At 54.1% G+C, this 16,647-nt stretch overlaps 1 protein-coding gene across 1 annotated transcript; it reads left to right on the top strand.

Moving 5' to 3' along the window:
* The first annotated feature begins 15,002 nt into the window (after positions 1-15,002).
* Positions 15,003-15,626, top strand: LOC147329714 (ribonuclease H1-like). The gene is made up of 2 exons (XM_086290868.1): positions 15,003-15,452; positions 15,615-15,626. The coding sequence occupies exons 1-2, from the start codon at positions 15,003-15,005 to the stop codon at positions 15,624-15,626; spliced, it is 462 nt and encodes a 153-aa protein (XP_086146994.1).
* The last annotated feature ends 1,021 nt before the right edge of the window (positions 15,627-16,647 follow it).

Here is a 16,647-nt window from a genome sequence, read left to right as displayed (position 1 = left end):
CACCCGATCACAAGGGCTGGCAAGGCTTTCGGAGCCTGGGGAGCGGACACCCTCACAAAGGGTGGCCAGGCGGCCCGGTCCGGGTTTTTTCTTCTTTTCTTCTTTCTTTCACACGCCTGGTGGGCGGTGCCACCCGATCACAAGGGCTGGCAAGGCTTTCGGAGCCTGGGGAGCGGACACCCGCACAAAGGGTGGCCAGGCGGCCCGGTCCGGGTTTTTTCTTCTTTTCTTCTTTCTTTCACACGCCTGGTGGGCGGTGCCACCCGATCACAAGGGCTGGCAAGGCTTTCGGAGCCTGGGGAGCGGACACCCGCACAAAGGGTGGCCAGGCGGCCCGGTCCGGGTTTTTTCTTCTTTTCTTCTTTCTTTCACACGCCTGGTGGGCGGTGCCACCCCATCACAAGGGCTGGCAAGGCTTTCGGAGCCTGGGGAGCGGACACCCTCACAAAGGGTGGCCAGGCGGCCCGGTCCGGGTTTTTTCTTCTTTTCTTCTTTCTTTCACACGCCTGGTGGGCGGTGCCACCCCATCACAAGGGCTGGCAAGGCTTTCGGAGCCTGGGGAGCGGACACCCTCACAAAGGGTGGCCAGGCGGCCCGGTCCGGGTTTTTTCTTCTTTTCTTCTTTCTTTCACACGCCTGGTGGGCGGTGCCACCCGATCACAAGGGCTGGCAAGGCTTTCGGAGCCTGGGGAGCGGACACCCACACAAAGGGTGGCCAGGCGGCCCGGTCCGGGTTTTTTCTTCTTTTCTTCTTTCTTTCACACGCCTGGTGGGCGGTGCCACCCGATCACAAGGGCTGGCAAGGCTTTCGGAGCCTGGGGAGCGGACACCCGCACAAAGGGTGGCCAGGCGGCCCGGTCCGGGTTTTTTCTTCTTTTCTTCTTTCTTTCACACGCCTGGTGGGCGGTGCCACCCCATCACAAGGGCTGGCAAGGCTTTCGGAGCCTGGGGAGCGGACACCCTCACAAAGGGTGGCCAGGCGGCCCGGTCCGGGTTTTTTCTTCTTTTCTTCTTTCTTTCACACGCCTGGTGGGCGGTGCCACCCCATCACAAGGGCTGGCAAGGCTTTCGGAGCCTGGGGAGCGGACACCCTCACAAAGGGTGGCCAGGCGGCCCGGTCCGGGTTTTTTCTTCTTTTCTTCTTTCTTTCACACGCCTGGTGGGCGGTGCCACCCGATCACAAGGGCTGGCAAGGCTTTCGGAGCCTGGGGAGCGGACACCCACACAAAGGGTGGCCAGGCGGCCCGGTCCGGGTTTTTTCTTCTTTTCTTCTTTCTTTCACACGCCTGGTGGGCGGTGCCACCCGATCACAAGGGCTGGCAAGGCTTTCGGAGCCTGGGGAGCGGACACCCGCACAAAGGGTGGCCAGGCGGCCCGGTCCGGGTTTTTTCTTCTTTTCTTCTTTCTTTCACACGCCTGGTGGGCGGTGCCACCCCATCACAAGGGCTGGCAAGGCTTTCGGAGCCTGGGGAGCGGACACCCTCACAAAGGGTGGCCAGGCGGCCCGGTCCGGGTTTTTTCTTCTTTTCTTCTTTCTTTCACACGCCTGGTGGGCGGTGCCACCCCATCACAAGGGCTGGCAAGGCTTTCGGAGCCTGGGGAGCGGACACCCTCACAAAGGGTGGCCAGGCGGCCCGGTCCGGGTTTTTTCTTCTTTTCTTCTTTCTTTCACACGCCTGGTGGGCGGTGCCACCCGATCACAAGGGCTGGCAAGGCTTTCGGAGCCTGGGGAGCGGACACCCGCACAAAGGGTGGCCAGGCGGCCCGGTCCGGGTTTTTTCTTCTTTTCTTCTTTCTTTCACACGCCTGGTGGGCGGTGCCACCCGATCACAAGGGCTGGCAAGGCTTTCGGAGCCTGGGGAGCGGACACCCGCACAAAGGGTGGCCAGGCGGCCCGGTCCGGGTTTTTTCTTCTTTTCTTCTTTCTTTCACACGCCTGGTGGGCGGTGCCACCCGATCACAAGGGCTGGCAAGGCTTTCGGAGCCTGGGGAGCGGACACCCGCACAAAGGGTGGCCAGGCGGCCCGGTCCGGGTTTTTTCTTCTTTTCTTCTTTCTTTCACACGCCTGGTGGGCGGTGCCACCCGATCACAAGGGCTGGCAAGGCTTTCGTAGCCTGGGGAGCGGACACCCGCACAAAGGGTGGCCAGGCGGCCCGGTCCGGGTTTTTTCTTCTTTTCTTCTTTCTTTCACACGCCTGGTGGGCGGTGCCACCCGATCACAAGGGCTGGCAAGGCTTTCGGAGCCTGGGGAGCGGACACCCGCACAAAGGGTGGCCAGGCGGCCCGGTCCGGGTTTTTTCTTCTTTTCTTCTTTCTTTCACACGCCTGGTGGGCGGTGCCACCCGATCACAAGGGCTGGCAAGGCTTTCGGAGCCTGGGGAGCGGACACCCTCACAAAGGGTGGCCAGGCGGCCCGGTCCGGGTTTTTTCTTCTTTTCTTCTTTCTTTCACACGCCTGGTGGGCGGTGCCACCCGATCACAAGGGCTGGCAAGGCTTTCGGAGCCTGGGGAGCGGACACCCTCACAAAGGGTGGCCAGGCGGCCCGGTCCGGGTTTTTTCTTCTTTCTTTCACACGCCTGGTGGGCGGTGCCACCCGATCACAAGGGCTGGCAAGGCTTTCGGAGCCTGGGGAGCGGACACCCGCACAAAGGGTGGCCAGGCGGCCCGGTCCGGGTTTTTTCTTCTTTTCTTCTTTCTTTCACACGCCTGGTGGGCGGTGCCACCCGATCACAAGGGCTGGCAAGGCTTTCGGAGCCTGGGGAGCGGACACCCGCACAAAGGGTGGCCAGGCGGCCCGGTCCGGGTTTTTTCTTCTTTTCTTCTTTCTTTCACACGCCTGGTGGGCGGTGCCACCCCATCACAAGGGCTGGCAAGGCTTTCGGAGCCTGGGGAGCGGACACCCTCACAAAGGGTGGCCAGGCGGCCCGGTCCGGGTTTTTTCTTCTTTTCTTCTTTCTTTCACACGCCTGGTGGGCGGTGCCACCCGATCACAAGGGCTGGCAAGGCTTTCGGAGCCTGGGGAGCGGACACCCGCACAAAGGGTGGCCAGGCGGCCCGGTCCGGGTTTTTTCTTCTTTTCTTCTTTCTTTCACACGCCTGGTGGGCGGTGCCACCCCATCACAAGGGCTGGCAAGGCTTTCGGAGCCTGGGGAGCGGACACCCTCACAAAGGGTGGCCAGGCGGCCCGGTCCGGGTTTTTTCTTCTTTTCTTCTTTCTTTCACACGCCTGGTGGGCGGTGCCACCCCATCACAAGGGCTGGCAAGGCTTTCGGAGCCTGGGGAGCGGACACCCACACAAAGGGTGGCCAGGCGGCCCGGTCCGGGTTTTTTCTTCTTTTCTTCTTTCTTTCACACGCCTGGTGGGCGGTGCCACCCGATCACAAGGGCTGGCAAGGCTTTCGGAGCCTGGGGAGCGGACACCCGCACAAAGGGTGGCCAGGCGGCCCGGTCCGGGTTTTTTCTTCTTTTCTTCTTTCTTTCACACGCCTGGTGGGCGGTGCCACCCGATCACAAGGGCTGGCAAGGCTTTCGGAGCCTGGGGAGCGGACACCCGCACAAAGGGTGGCCAGGCGGCCCGGTCCGGGTTTTTTCTTCTTTTCTTCTTTCTTTCACACGCCTGGTGGGCGGTGCCACCCGATCACAAGGGCTGGCAAGGCTTTCGGAGCCTGGGGAGCGGACACCCGCACAAAGGGTGGCCAGGCGGCCCGGTCCGGGTTTTTTCTTCTTTTCTTCTTTCTTTCACACGCCTGGTGGGCGGTGCCACCCGATCACAAGGGCTGGCAAGGCTTTCGGAGCCTGGGGAGCGGACACCCGCACAAAGGGTGGCCAGGCGGCCCGGTCCGGGTTTTTTCTTCTTCTCTTCTTTCTTTCACACGCCTGGTGGGCGGTGCCACCCGATCACAAGGGCTGGCAAGGCTTTCGGAGCCTGGGGAGCGGACGCCCGCACAAAGGGCGGCCAGGCGGCCCGGTCCGGGTTTTTTCTTCTTCTCTTCTTTCTTTCACACGCCTGGTGGGCGGTGCCACCCGATCACAAGGGCTGGCAAGGCTTTCGGAGCCTGGGGAGCGGACACCCTCACAAAGGGTGGCCAGGCGGCCCGGTCCGGGTTTTTTCTTCTTTCTTTCACACGCCTGGTGGGCGGTGCCACCCGATCACAAGGGCTGGCAAGGCTTTCGGAGCCTGGGGAGCGGACACCCGCACAAAGGGTGGCCAGGCGGCCCGGTCCGGGTTTTTTCTTCTTTTCTTCTTTCTTTCACACGCCTGGTGGGCGGTGCCACCCGATCACAAGGGCTGGCAAGGCTTTCGGAGCCTGGGGAGCGGACACCCGCACAAAGGGTGGCCAGGCGGCCCGGTCCGGGTTTTTTCTTCTTTTCTTCTTTCTTTCACGCGCCTGGTGGGCGGTGCCACCCGATCACAAGGGCTGGCAAGGCTTTCGGAGCCTGGGGAGCGGACACCCTCACAAAGGGTGGCCAGGCGGCCCGGTCCGGGTTTTTTCTTCTTTTCTTCTTTCTTTCACACGCCTGGTGGGCGGTGCCACCCGATCACAAGGGCTGGCAAGGCTTTCGGAGCCTGGGGAGCGGACACCCTCACAAAGGGTGGCCAGGCGGCCCGGTCCGGGTTTTTTCTTCTTTTCTTCTTTCTTTCACACGCCTGGTGGGCGGTGCCACCCGATCACAAGGGCTGGCAAGGCTTTCGGAGCCTGGGGAGCGGACACCCGCACAAAGGGTGGCCAGGCGGCCCGGTCCGGGTTTTTTCTTCTTTTCTTCTTTCTTTCACACGCCTGGTGGGCGGTGCCACCCGATCACAAGGGCTGGCAAGGCTTTCGGAGCCTGGGGAGCGGACACCCGCACAAAGGGTGGCCAGGCGGCCCGGTCCGGGTTTTTTCTTCTTTTCTTCTTTCTTTCACACGCCTGGTGGGCGGTGCCACCCCATCACAAGGGCTGGCAAGGCTTTCGGAGCCTGGGGAGCGGACACCCTCACAAAGGGTGGCCAGGCGGCCCGGTCCGGGTTTTTTCTTCTTTTCTTCTTTCTTTCACACGCCTGGTGGGCGGTGCCACCCCATCACAAGGGCTGGCAAGGCTTTCGGAGCCTGGGGAGCGGACACCCTCACAAAGGGTGGCCAGGCGGCCCGGTCCGGGTTTTTTCTTCTTTTCTTCTTTCTTTCACACGCCTGGTGGGCGGTGCCACCCGATCACAAGGGCTGGCAAGGCTTTCGGAGCCTGGGGAGCGGACACCCACACAAAGGGTGGCCAGGCGGCCCGGTCCGGGTTTTTTCTTCTTTTCTTCTTTCTTTCACACGCCTGGTGGGCGGTGCCACCCGATCACAAGGGCTGGCAAGGCTTTCGGAGCCTGGGGAGCGGACACCCGCACAAAGGGTGGCCAGGCGGCCCGGTCCGGGTTTTTTCTTCTTTTCTTCTTTCTTTCACACGCCTGGTGGGCGGTGCCACCCCATCACAAGGGCTGGCAAGGCTTTCGGAGCCTGGGGAGCGGACACCCTCACAAAGGGTGGCCAGGCGGCCCGGTCCGGGTTTTTTCTTCTTTTCTTCTTTCTTTCACACGCCTGGTGGGCGGTGCCACCCCATCACAAGGGCTGGCAAGGCTTTCGGAGCCTGGGGAGCGGACACCCTCACAAAGGGTGGCCAGGCGGCCCGGTCCGGGTTTTTTCTTCTTTTCTTCTTTCTTTCACACGCCTGGTGGGCGGTGCCACCCGATCACAAGGGCTGGCAAGGCTTTCGGAGCCTGGGGAGCGGACACCCACACAAAGGGTGGCCAGGCGGCCCGGTCCGGGTTTTTTCTTCTTTTCTTCTTTCTTTCACACGCCTGGTGGGCGGTGCCACCCGATCACAAGGGCTGGCAAGGCTTTCGGAGCCTGGGGAGCGGACACCCGCACAAAGGGTGGCCAGGCGGCCCGGTCCGGGTTTTTTCTTCTTTTCTTCTTTCTTTCACACGCCTGGTGGGCGGTGCCACCCCATCACAAGGGCTGGCAAGGCTTTCGGAGCCTGGGGAGCGGACACCCTCACAAAGGGTGGCCAGGCGGCCCGGTCCGGGTTTTTTCTTCTTTTCTTCTTTCTTTCACACACCTGGTGGGCGGTGCCACCCCATCACAAGGGCTGGCAAGGCTTTCGGAGCCTGGGGAGCGGACACCCTCACAAAGGGTGGCCAGGCGGCCCGGTCCGGGTTTTTTCTTCTTTCCTTCTTTCTTTCACACGCCTGGTGGGCGGTGCCACCCGATCACAAGGGCTGGCAAGGCTTTCGGAGCCTGGGGAGCGGACACCCGCACAAAGGGTGGCCAGGCGGCCCGGTCCGGGTTTTTTCTTCTTTCCTTCTTTCTTTCACACGCCTGGTGGGCGGTGCCACCCGATCACAAGGGCTGGCAAGGCTTTCGGAGCCTGGGGAGCGGACACCCGCACAAAGGGTGGCCAGGCGGCCCGGTCCGGGTTTTTTCTTCTTTTCTTCTTTCTTTCACACGCCTGGTGGGCGGTGCCACCCGATCACAAGGGCTGGCAAGGCTTTCGGAGCCTGGGGAGCGGACACCCGCACAAAGGGTGGCCAGGCGGCCCGGTCCGGGTTTTTTCTTCTTTTCTTCTTTCTTTCACACGCCTGGTGGGCGGTGCCACCCGATCACAAGGGCTGGCAAGGCTTTCGTAGCCTGGGGAGAGGACACCCGCACAAAGGGTGGCCAGGCGGCCCGGTCCGGGTTTTTTCTTCTTTCCTTCTTTCTTTCACACGGCTGGTGGGCGGTGCCACCCGATCACAAGGGCTGGCAAGGCTTTCGGAGCCTGGGGAGCGGACACCCGCACAAAGGGTGGCCAGGCGGCCCGGTCCGGGTTTTTTCTTCTTTTCTTCTTTCTTTCACACTCCTGGTGGGCGGTGCCACCCGATCACAAGGGCTGGCAAGGCTTTCGTAGCCTGGGGAGCGGACACCCTCACAAAGGGTGGCCAGGCGGCCCGGTCCGGGTTTTTTCTTCTTTTCTTCTTTCTTTCACACGCCTGGTGGGCGGTGCCACCCGATCACAAGGGCTGGCAAGGCTTTCGGAGCCTGGGGAGCGGACACCCGCACAAAGGGTGGCCAGGCGGCCCGGTCCGGGTTTTTTCTTCTTTTCTTCTTTCTTTCACACGCCTGGTGGGCGGTGCCACCCGATCACAAGGGCTGGCAAGGCTTTCGGAGCCTGGGGAGCGGACACCCGCACAAAGGGTGGCCAGGCGGCCCGGTCCGGGTTTTTTCTTCTTTTCTTCTTTCTTTCACACGCCTGGTGGGCGGTGCCACCCGATCACAAGGGCTGGCAAGGCTTTCGGAGCCTGGGGAGCGGACACCCTCACAAAGGGTGGCCAGGCGGCCCGGTCCGGGTTTTTTCTTCTTTCCTTCTTTCTTTCACACGCCTGGTGGGCGGTGCCACCCCATCACAAGGGCTGGCAAGGCTTTCGGAGCCTGGGGAGCGGACACCCGCACAAAGGGTGGCCAGGCGGCCCGGTCCGGGTTTTTTCTTCTTTTCTTCTTTCTTTCACACGCCTGGTGGGCGGTGCCACCCGATCACAAGGGCTGGCAAGGCTTTCGTAGCCTGGGGAGCGGACACCCTCACAAAGGGTGGCCAGGCGGCCCGGTCCGGGTTTTTTCTTCTTTTCTTCTTTCTTTCACACGCCTGGTGGGCGGTGCCACCCCATCACAAGGGCTGGCAAGGCTTTCGGAGCCTGGGGAGCGGACACCCGCACAAAGGGTGGCCAGGCGGCCCGGTCCGGGTTTTTTCTTCTTTTCTTCTTTCTTTCACACGCCTGGTGGGCGGTGCCACCCGATCACAAGGGCTGGCAAGGCTTTCGGAGCCTGGGGAGCGGACACCCGCACAAAGGGTGGCCAGGCGGCCCGGTCCGGGTTTTTTCTTCTTCTCTTCTTTCTTTCACACGCCTGGTGGGCGGTGCCACCCGATCACAAGGGCTGGCAAGGCTTTCGTAGCCTGGGGAGCGGACACCCTCACAAAGGGTGGCCAGGCGGCCCGGTCCGGGTTTTTTCTTCTTTTCTTCTTTCTTTCACACGCCTGGTGGGCGGTGCCACCCGATCACAAGGGCTGGCAAGGCTTTCGGAGCCTGGGGAGCGGACACCCGCACAAAGGGTGGCCAGGCGGCCCGGTCCGGGTTTTTTCTTCTTTTCTTCTTTCTTTCACACGCCTGGTGGGCGGTGCCACCCGATCATTCCGAACATTCCGGAATTCCGAACATTCCGGAACCTTGGTACATTCCGGAATTCCGAACATTCCGGAACTCTGAACATTCCGGAATTCCGAACATTCTGGAATTCCGAACATTCCGGAACCTTTGTGCATTCCGGAACCTTGGTGCATTCCGGAACTCTGAACATTCCGGAACTCTGAACATTCCGGAATTCCGAACATTCCGGAACCTTGGTGCATTCCAGAACTCTGAACATTCCGGAATTCCGAACATTCCGGAACCTTTGTGCATTCCGGAACCTTGGTGCATTCCGGAACTCTGAACATTCCGGAACCTTGGTACATTCCGGAATTCCGAACATTCCGGAACCTTGGTGCATTCCGGAACTCTGAACATTCCGGAACCTTGGTGCATTCCGGAATTCCGAACATTCCGGAACCTTGGTGCATTCCGGAACTCTGAACATTCCGGAACCTTGGTACATTCCGGAATTCCGAACATTCCGGAACCTTTGTGCATTCCGGAACCTTGGTGCATTCCGGAACTCTGAACATTCCGGAATTCCGAACATTCCGGAACCTTGGTGCATTCCGGAACCTTGGTACATTCCGGAATTCCGAACATTCCGGAACCTTGGTACATTCCGGAATTCCGAACATTCCGGAATTCCGAACATTCCGGAACCTTGGTACATTCCGGAATTCCGAACATTCCGGAACTCTGAACATTCCGGAATTCCGAACATTCTGGAATTCCGAACATTCCGGAACCTTTGTGCATTCCGGAACCTTGGTGCATTCCGGAACTCTGAACATTCCGGAACTCTGAACATTCCGGAATTCCGAACATTCCAGAACCTTGGTGCATTCCGGAACTCTGAACATTCCGGAATTCCGAACATTCCGGAACCTTGGTGCATTCCGGAACTCTGAACATTCCGGAACTCTGAACATTCCGGAATTCCGAACATTCCGGAACCTTTGTGCATTCCGGAACCTTGGTGCATTCCGGAACTCTGAACATTCCGGAATTCCGAACATTCCGGAACCTTTGTGCATTCCGGAACCTTTGTGCATTCCGGAACTCTGAACATTCCGGAACTGTGAACATTCCGGAACCTTGGTGCATTCCGGAACTCTGAACATTCCGGAATTCCGAACATTCCGGAACCTTGGTGCATTCCGGAACTCTGAACATTCCGGAACTCTGAACATTCCGGAACCTTTGTGCATTCCGGAACCTTGGTGCATTCCGGAACTCTGAACATTCCGGAACCTTGGTGCATTCCGGAATTCCGAACATTCCGGAACCTTGGTACATTCCGGAATTCCGAACATTCCGGAATTCCGAACATGTTCGGAATTCCGGAATGTTCAGAGTTCCTGAATCAAGAAAATACAGCAAACTCATGCAAAGTGTTGCAAGTGGATGTTCTTGTGGAACGGAGCATCTTCCTGGATGGAGGAGGATGACACAGCTGAAACAGAAGATATGGAGAGCATAGTGGAGGCTTTGAAACAACGGAAAAAGCAAAATAAGAAGCTGGAAGACCAAATGAAGAACTGGATTCCAAAACCAGGAGATGCTAACAAGTATCACACAGCAGAGATACTTCCTTGGGCCACATTAACATCTAATGCTGTAGGATGACAACATGTCATGCCTGTAATGACCCTTAGGGGAGGACAAGTTCAGGGCCCAAATGGACAGACTGCAGTGGTTGTAGGAGGAGTAGCTGATGTTGAATACACCAGGGTACCACTGGTGTTTCATAATGAAGGGCCTATGACAGTTAAATGTCAGTCCCTGAGTGGGAGTAGGGAAGGTGAGCATCGGGCATGGTTTCGCTCAGCGGTGCTGGCAGGGCTGCCAAACCAGGTCATAGAAGATCTACAGAAAAATCCAGATTTTGCCGTAGCAGATTCGGTGCAGTGGGAAAGACACGTCTCACATCGTTTACAGCTGGAGCAGGACAGGGCGAACAAGCAGAAAAAAAGAGTTGGGGGAGGCACAAGCGTCTCTGCTCAAACTACAGTTGGCGGAGGCCAGAAACAAAGCCTGCGAAAAGAAAAAAGAGGAAAAAGAAAAAACAGAAAAAATGATGATAGTTGCGACCCAGCCTGGTCCTGGGCCTGAATGGCCAGATAGTGGCCCGGGTCCCTGCACTAATGACGGATGGCCCGCCAATGCACCAAGGCAGAACCAACCCACAGGGAATTGGGGAACCGGTGGATCGTACAGAGGGCGTGGTGGCTCAGCGGAGGGAGTACTAAGAGCTCGTAACACGGGGAATCTCAGCAGTGTGCCTTGGAATGTCTGTTGGAGGTGTGGAGCAGAGGGTCATTGGAGCAGAAATTGCCCAGAACGTCGTCAGAACAATCAAAGAAGAGGCTACCAATCCCAGGCACGTGGAGCTCCAAGAGCAAGAGATGGCTATAGGGGAGCATATCAGGCCCCAAACCCGAGTGCAGCACCAGCCGCGCAGTATCCAGTGTCTGACTGGAGGGAGGACCAGTACTGAAGGGACCCGGAGGGACCAAACAGCATGGAAATGGCAGATCCCATGCTGTCAATGACTGTAGAAGGGACAGAATTGCCCTTCTTAGTGGACACTGGAGCAACCTATTCAACCTTGAGAGCAGCACCAGACAGTGCAAAGTTGTCCTGCCACACAGTGAACGTGGTGTGTTTTTCCGGGATCCCAATCACTCTGCCAGTGACTGACCCAGCTTTGACAAAGCTGGGCAAGCAGACTTTGAAACACAACTATGTGGTGTCATCGCAAGCGCCAGTAAATCTCATGGGCAGGGACCTGCTCGTGAAGTTGGGCGCTACAATCACATGTTCAGCAGATGGATTATCTGTGACTTTGCCAGGGGGCCAGCATTTCCCCTGCCTGGGAACAAATTCAAAGACTCAATATCTGCTTCAAGACTGTGAGAGAGCAAAAGCCGACATGTACTGGGGGAGAGTAGTGAAAGAGGATGTTCTGAGGCAATTTCAGTTGTGGAGACCCTTGATAATGAGCTTGGCAGTTTACCTCCCTCCGCGCGAACCCTACCAAGTCAATCTGTTTTATGATAAAGATAGTGACGACACCTATCGTGAATTATTTCAGTCTGATCTTGAGGGTCAGACGTGAAGACCCTGGAAAGGCTCATCCTGGACCAGCTGCGACCCATAGTAAGACCACATCTGGATCCCCTTCAGTTCGCTTATCAGCCTCGTCTCGGAACAGAGGACGCCATCATCTACCTGCTCAATCGTGTCTACACCCATCTGGACCAGCCGGCGAGCACTGTGAGGGTCATGTTTTTTGACTTTTCCAGTGCTTTCAACACCATCAGGCCGACCCTCCTGGGTGATAAGTTAGCAGCGATGCAGGTGGATGCTTCTCTGGTGTCCTGGATTGTTGATTACCTGACAGGAAGACCACAATATGTACGTCTCCCACAGTGTGTGTCTGACAAGGTGATTAGCAACACAGGGGCACCACAGGGGACTGTCCTCTCCCCCTTCCTCTTCACCCTCTACACCACAGACTTCAGCCACTGCACAGAGACCTGCCATCTTCAGAAGTTTTCTGATGACTCTGCGGTGGTTGGATGCATCAGCAGGGATGATGAGACAGAGTACCGGGCTGTGGTCAACTCCTTTGTCACGTGGTGTGAGCAGAATCATCTGCAGCTCAACGTGGCAAAGACCAAGGAACTGATCGTGGACTTCAGGAAGACCAGGAAACACTTGACCCCTGTTTCAATCCAGGGGATCAGTGTTGACATTGTGGAGGACTATAAATACCTTGGAGTACACATTGACAATAAACTGGACTGGGCTAAAAACACCACAGCACTTTACAGGAAGGGCCAGAGTCGTCTCTATTTTTTGAGGCGACTGAGGTCCTTCAACATCTGCCAGAAAATGCTGAGGATTTTCTATGAGTCTGTGGTGGCCAGTGCGATCCTCTATGCTGTTGCATGCTGGGGGAGCAGGCTGAGGGTCGCAGATGCCAACAGACTTAATAAACTGATCCGTAAGGCCAGCAATGTTGTGGGGATGGAGCTGGACTCCCTCAAGGTGGTGTCGGAGAGGCGGATGCTGTCCAAGATAAAGACAATGTTGGATAACACCTCCCACCCACTCCATGACATGTTGGTCAGTCACAGGAGCTCGTTCAGTGAGAGACTGAGATTACCGAAAAGCACCACTGAACGACACAGGAAATCATTCCTGCCTGTGGCCATCTCCCTGTACAACGCATCCACTTAACACACTGTTTGCTGCTACAACTACACGTTTCTTTTCCAAATATTTATTTATAAGTGACTTATGTATGTATGTATGTATATATATGTATATATTGTACTATTCTTAGTTAGCGTATTGTCTGTCTTGTCTTAATGTTGGTTTAAAATGGAGCACTGTAACAAAAAAATAATTTCCCCCAGGGATCAATAAAGTATTCTGATTCTGATTCTGATTCTGAATGTGCAAACACATGACATCTACATCGGACCAGAAGGTGTTGTCAGGGTCCTGGGTCTCCTGACCCAGCGTTTTAGTTCTTTGTGATTTTTGTATTATTGTACTTGGTGTGAGTTTCTAGTTTCGATCCCTTGCCCTTCATGTTTCTCTATGTCCCCTCTGTTCTGTGTAAGTCTGTGTCTGCATGTTTGAGTTCCCCTCTGTGCCTCTCGGTTCTTAGAGTCCTCTGCCTTATGGTTTATGTCTCTGTGTTTCTTAGTTGCTGTCTCCACTGTGTCAAGTCCGGTCCGTCAGGTGTCAGGTCCGTGACTTATGTGAATGTGTCCTGCCTTGCTTGTCTCGTCAGTTCTAATTTCCCCCAGCTGTGCTCTCCTTCTGTGTCTCATTCTCCTCATTACTTCCCAGTGTATTTAGACCCTGTGTTTCTCTGTGTCAGTGTGGCGTCGTACCCTCAACAAGCTGTGTGTGTTTTGCCTCCGTGTTACCAGTGTTTTGTTTCCAGTTCCAGTTCCAGTTCAGTGTTTTCTGCTTCAGTGTTTTAGTCCACCAGCGTTTTTGTTTGTCTTTTGATGCCTTTAGTTAGTAAGAGGGTTTCCAGCAATAAAGCTGCGCTTTAAGTTGAACTTCTGTGTCTGAGTCCTGCATTTTGGATCCACCACTCCTGCTTGCACGCCTGCCACACAGCCAACCATGACAGGTGTAGCCGCGGCTGTGAAATTAACTGATGAACAACTGCTTTGGTACAATGTGGAAGAAAATTCAACCCCTCACATTACATTGGCGATCCACCAAGGTCATGGTGCAGGTGATCTAGGTCCGATGGTCAGGCGAGCACTGGACGACACAGGGTGGCAAAGAACCCAAATTCCTAACTTATCTTATGCTCGAAATTGTAAAACCTATCGCATAACTTGTGCCTGTGATGATACAGTGATCTTGGAACATAAAGAAATTTCAAAAACACATGGTGAGGAGAGAGTAGATCATCCTCACGCAGTTGCTGGACTGTCAAATCTGCCCGACAGTCTATGGTCAAAAGGGCCCACGGACGTTGGCCTAGCTAAGTGTCCTCCTGTTTTGTTCCAGCTCAAGTCACACACACCAATCAATAGACCACAGTATAAACACAAACCTGAAGCAGAGGAAGGAATTACAGAAACAATAGAAGGCCTGTTAAGGGCCGGGGTGTTAGAGCCCTCTCCCTCACTGTGGAACACAACAATTCTACCAGTGGAGAAACATGGAACAGGAAGATACCACATGGCACATGACTTGAGAGCCATTAATGAAATATTACTCTCCACCACTGCACCAGTACCAAATCCATACACAGCTTTATCAGCTATCACATGTGGCCAAAAGTGGTTCACGTGCATTGACCTGGCAAATGCATTCTTTTGTCTTCCTCTGCATGAGTCACTCAGAGACATTTTTTCATTCACATACAGAGGCCAACAACTCAGATACACACGGTTGACACAAGGCTTTGCACTTTCTCCAGGCATTTTAATCAGGTGCTCAACGACGCCCTGTCGTCATGTAATTTGCCTGATGATTGTACATTAATACAATATGTTGATGATCTTCTCATTGCAGCCCCGTCAGCAGCGGATTGTACAGCGGCGTCGTTCGTTGTGTTGAATAGGTTGGCGGAGTGCGGCTTTAAAGTAAGTAAAGACAAGCTGCAGTTAGTTTGCCCTGAAGTGACCTTTTTGGGCCGGGTAATCACACACAAATCAGTGGGTTTGATGAACACACACAGAGACCAAATTCTGACACATCCAAAACCGCGAACTGTGAGAGAAATGCTTTCTTTTCTTGGTTTAACAGGTTACAGCAGGCAGTTCATTCCGGATTATGCAGGCAAAACTGCCCCTTTAAGGGGCCTAATGAAGCAAGTTGGCGTTCGAAACCTTAAGGCTGAGCTGCCTTGGACGCCTGAAGCTGAAGCCGCATTTATTAGGGTAAAACAGGATTTGTCAAGGGCCTCAGATTTAGCCACACCCAATTATGATGAGCCATTCTAATTGGATGTTTCTGAAACACACTCAATTGTAAATGGAGTGTTGTTTCAGAAAAAAGGGGGGGTAGAGAGGTGCTCATGTATGTTAGTGTAAAACTACATCCAACAGAAGCAAAGCATCCTACATGCACACAACATGCAGCAGGGGTCGCTAGAATTATCCAAAAAACAGCACATGTAGTGAGAGAACACCCACTAAAAATACTTACTACACATAGCATAGTGGCATACGTGAATTCACAAGCATTTTGTATGTCACCACGGGCACAACAGAGACTGAGCAAAGTCTTAGAGGCCCCAAAATTTGACATTCACACATGAAGGAATTAACATGGCAGATTTAATGGGAGTAGGGGAACCACATGACTGCGCCAAAAGAGCACAGATTGAGGAAAAGATTGGAGAGGACCTGAAGGCCGAACCCATACCGGGAGCTGAGGACTGGTTCACCGATGGATGTTGCCACCGAGACGAAGGAGGACTGAAAGCAGGGTACGCGGTGGTTTGCAGAGTAGAAGGAGATTATCAGGTCAGAGAGTCAGGAAGGATTGAGGGAAAGCAGTCGGCCCAGAGAGCTGAAGTGATAGCCCTTGCTCGAGCTTTGAGATTAGCCAAGAATAGGAGAGTGAACATCTACACCGACTCGGCATATGCATTTGGAGCAGCGCATGTGGAGCTGCCTCAGTGGAAAAGAGCAGGATTCAGAACAGCAACCAATGCACCTATTTCCCACAAACATGAAATGGAGGAACTGGAAAAGGCCTTCGCTGACCCAGAGGAGGTGAGTATTATAAAATGCAAAGCTCACTCCCAAGGAACCAGCATGGTGGAAAAAGGTTCATCAGAAGTATATAACCAGCTTTGCATTAAACATAAATTGACCTTACATTATCCTTTGCATTACAGTGATTGTTATAACTTTAGTTTCATCTTTTCCTTACAGGTACCAGAATAATAACATGATTTTCCATTGCAGATGTAACCATGATCATTCCATACACATTGCAGTTCGTTGCTTATTCTAGAGTTGTGCTCAAGTTAATTAAAGGTTAAAAGCTACAGCCAGCGCGAGTCTGGCTGATCTATGGAGGGCAAAGGCTTTGAGCTTGGAAGGCCGCACGCGCTTACACAGCACTTATAAGATGTTATTCTTGGTGATTTTGTGCTTAGTCATGTTTTAATATGTTTTAAGTAGAAATAGCTGATCCAGCAATATTCAGTTAATATTATATACTTGATTTAGAGCAATACACACTGATGGTCTTAATAAATGAGAGAGTCCTTGTAGCTGCCATGTTGTGTCTTAGCAGGGTACAGACGGTTCCAGGAGACGGGGGCAGTCAGCGTCTGCCCTCGGGAAGGAGACAATGTTATTCTTTGTGTTAAATAAAATTGTCAACATTGATTGTATTACACCTGTCACTACGCATGAAGGGGCGTTCTAATACCCTGATTTCATGAAACTATGGTGATGTGTTTTTTGAGACGAGATCTGAGACTGTCTGCATACAGTGTCCATCTCCCACGTGTGTGATCATTAAATCATCGTTTGACTCAACCCGGCCGGACCAGTATTATTATTGTGGGTTTTTGCTCTGGTGTCCATCCCCAATATTTTGAACCTTAACAAGAGTTTGAATGAAAACAACGGAATTAGAATGTACAGAACAGAGTTTGAATGAAAACAACAGAATTAGAATGTACAGAACAGAGTTTGAATGAAAACAACGGAATTAGAATGTACAGAACAGAGTTTGAATGAAAACAATGGAATTAGAATGTACAGAACAGAGTTTGAATGAAAACAATGGAATTAGAATGTACAGAACAGAGTTTGAATGAAAACAACGGAATTAGAATGTACAGAACAGAGTTTTTAATGAAAACAATGGAATTAGAATAAAAAAAACTGAATTGAAATGTACAGAACAGAGTTTGAATGAAAACAACGGAATTAGAATGTACAGAACAGAGTT

The sequence above is a fragment of the Aulonocara sp. 'chitande type north' Nkhata Bay genome, linkage group LG5, assembly GCF_057382095.1.
Source record: "Aulonocara sp. 'chitande type north' Nkhata Bay isolate Kocher_YH1m ecotype deep benthic linkage group LG5, A_spYH_male_GT1.1, whole genome shotgun sequence".
In the NCBI taxonomy this organism is placed as follows: Eukaryota; Metazoa; Chordata; class Actinopteri; order Cichliformes; family Cichlidae; genus Aulonocara; species Aulonocara sp. 'chitande type north' Nkhata Bay.
The sequence above is the reverse complement of the archived record's forward strand: the minus strand, read 5'-3'. Positions and strand labels throughout refer to the sequence as shown.

Bases quoted from the DNA above. Each gene is read 5' to 3' on its own strand.
- LOC147329714 (XM_086290868.1), top strand. From the start codon at position 15,003: ATGGCAGATTTAATGGGAGTAGGGGAACCACATGACTGCGCCAAAAGA.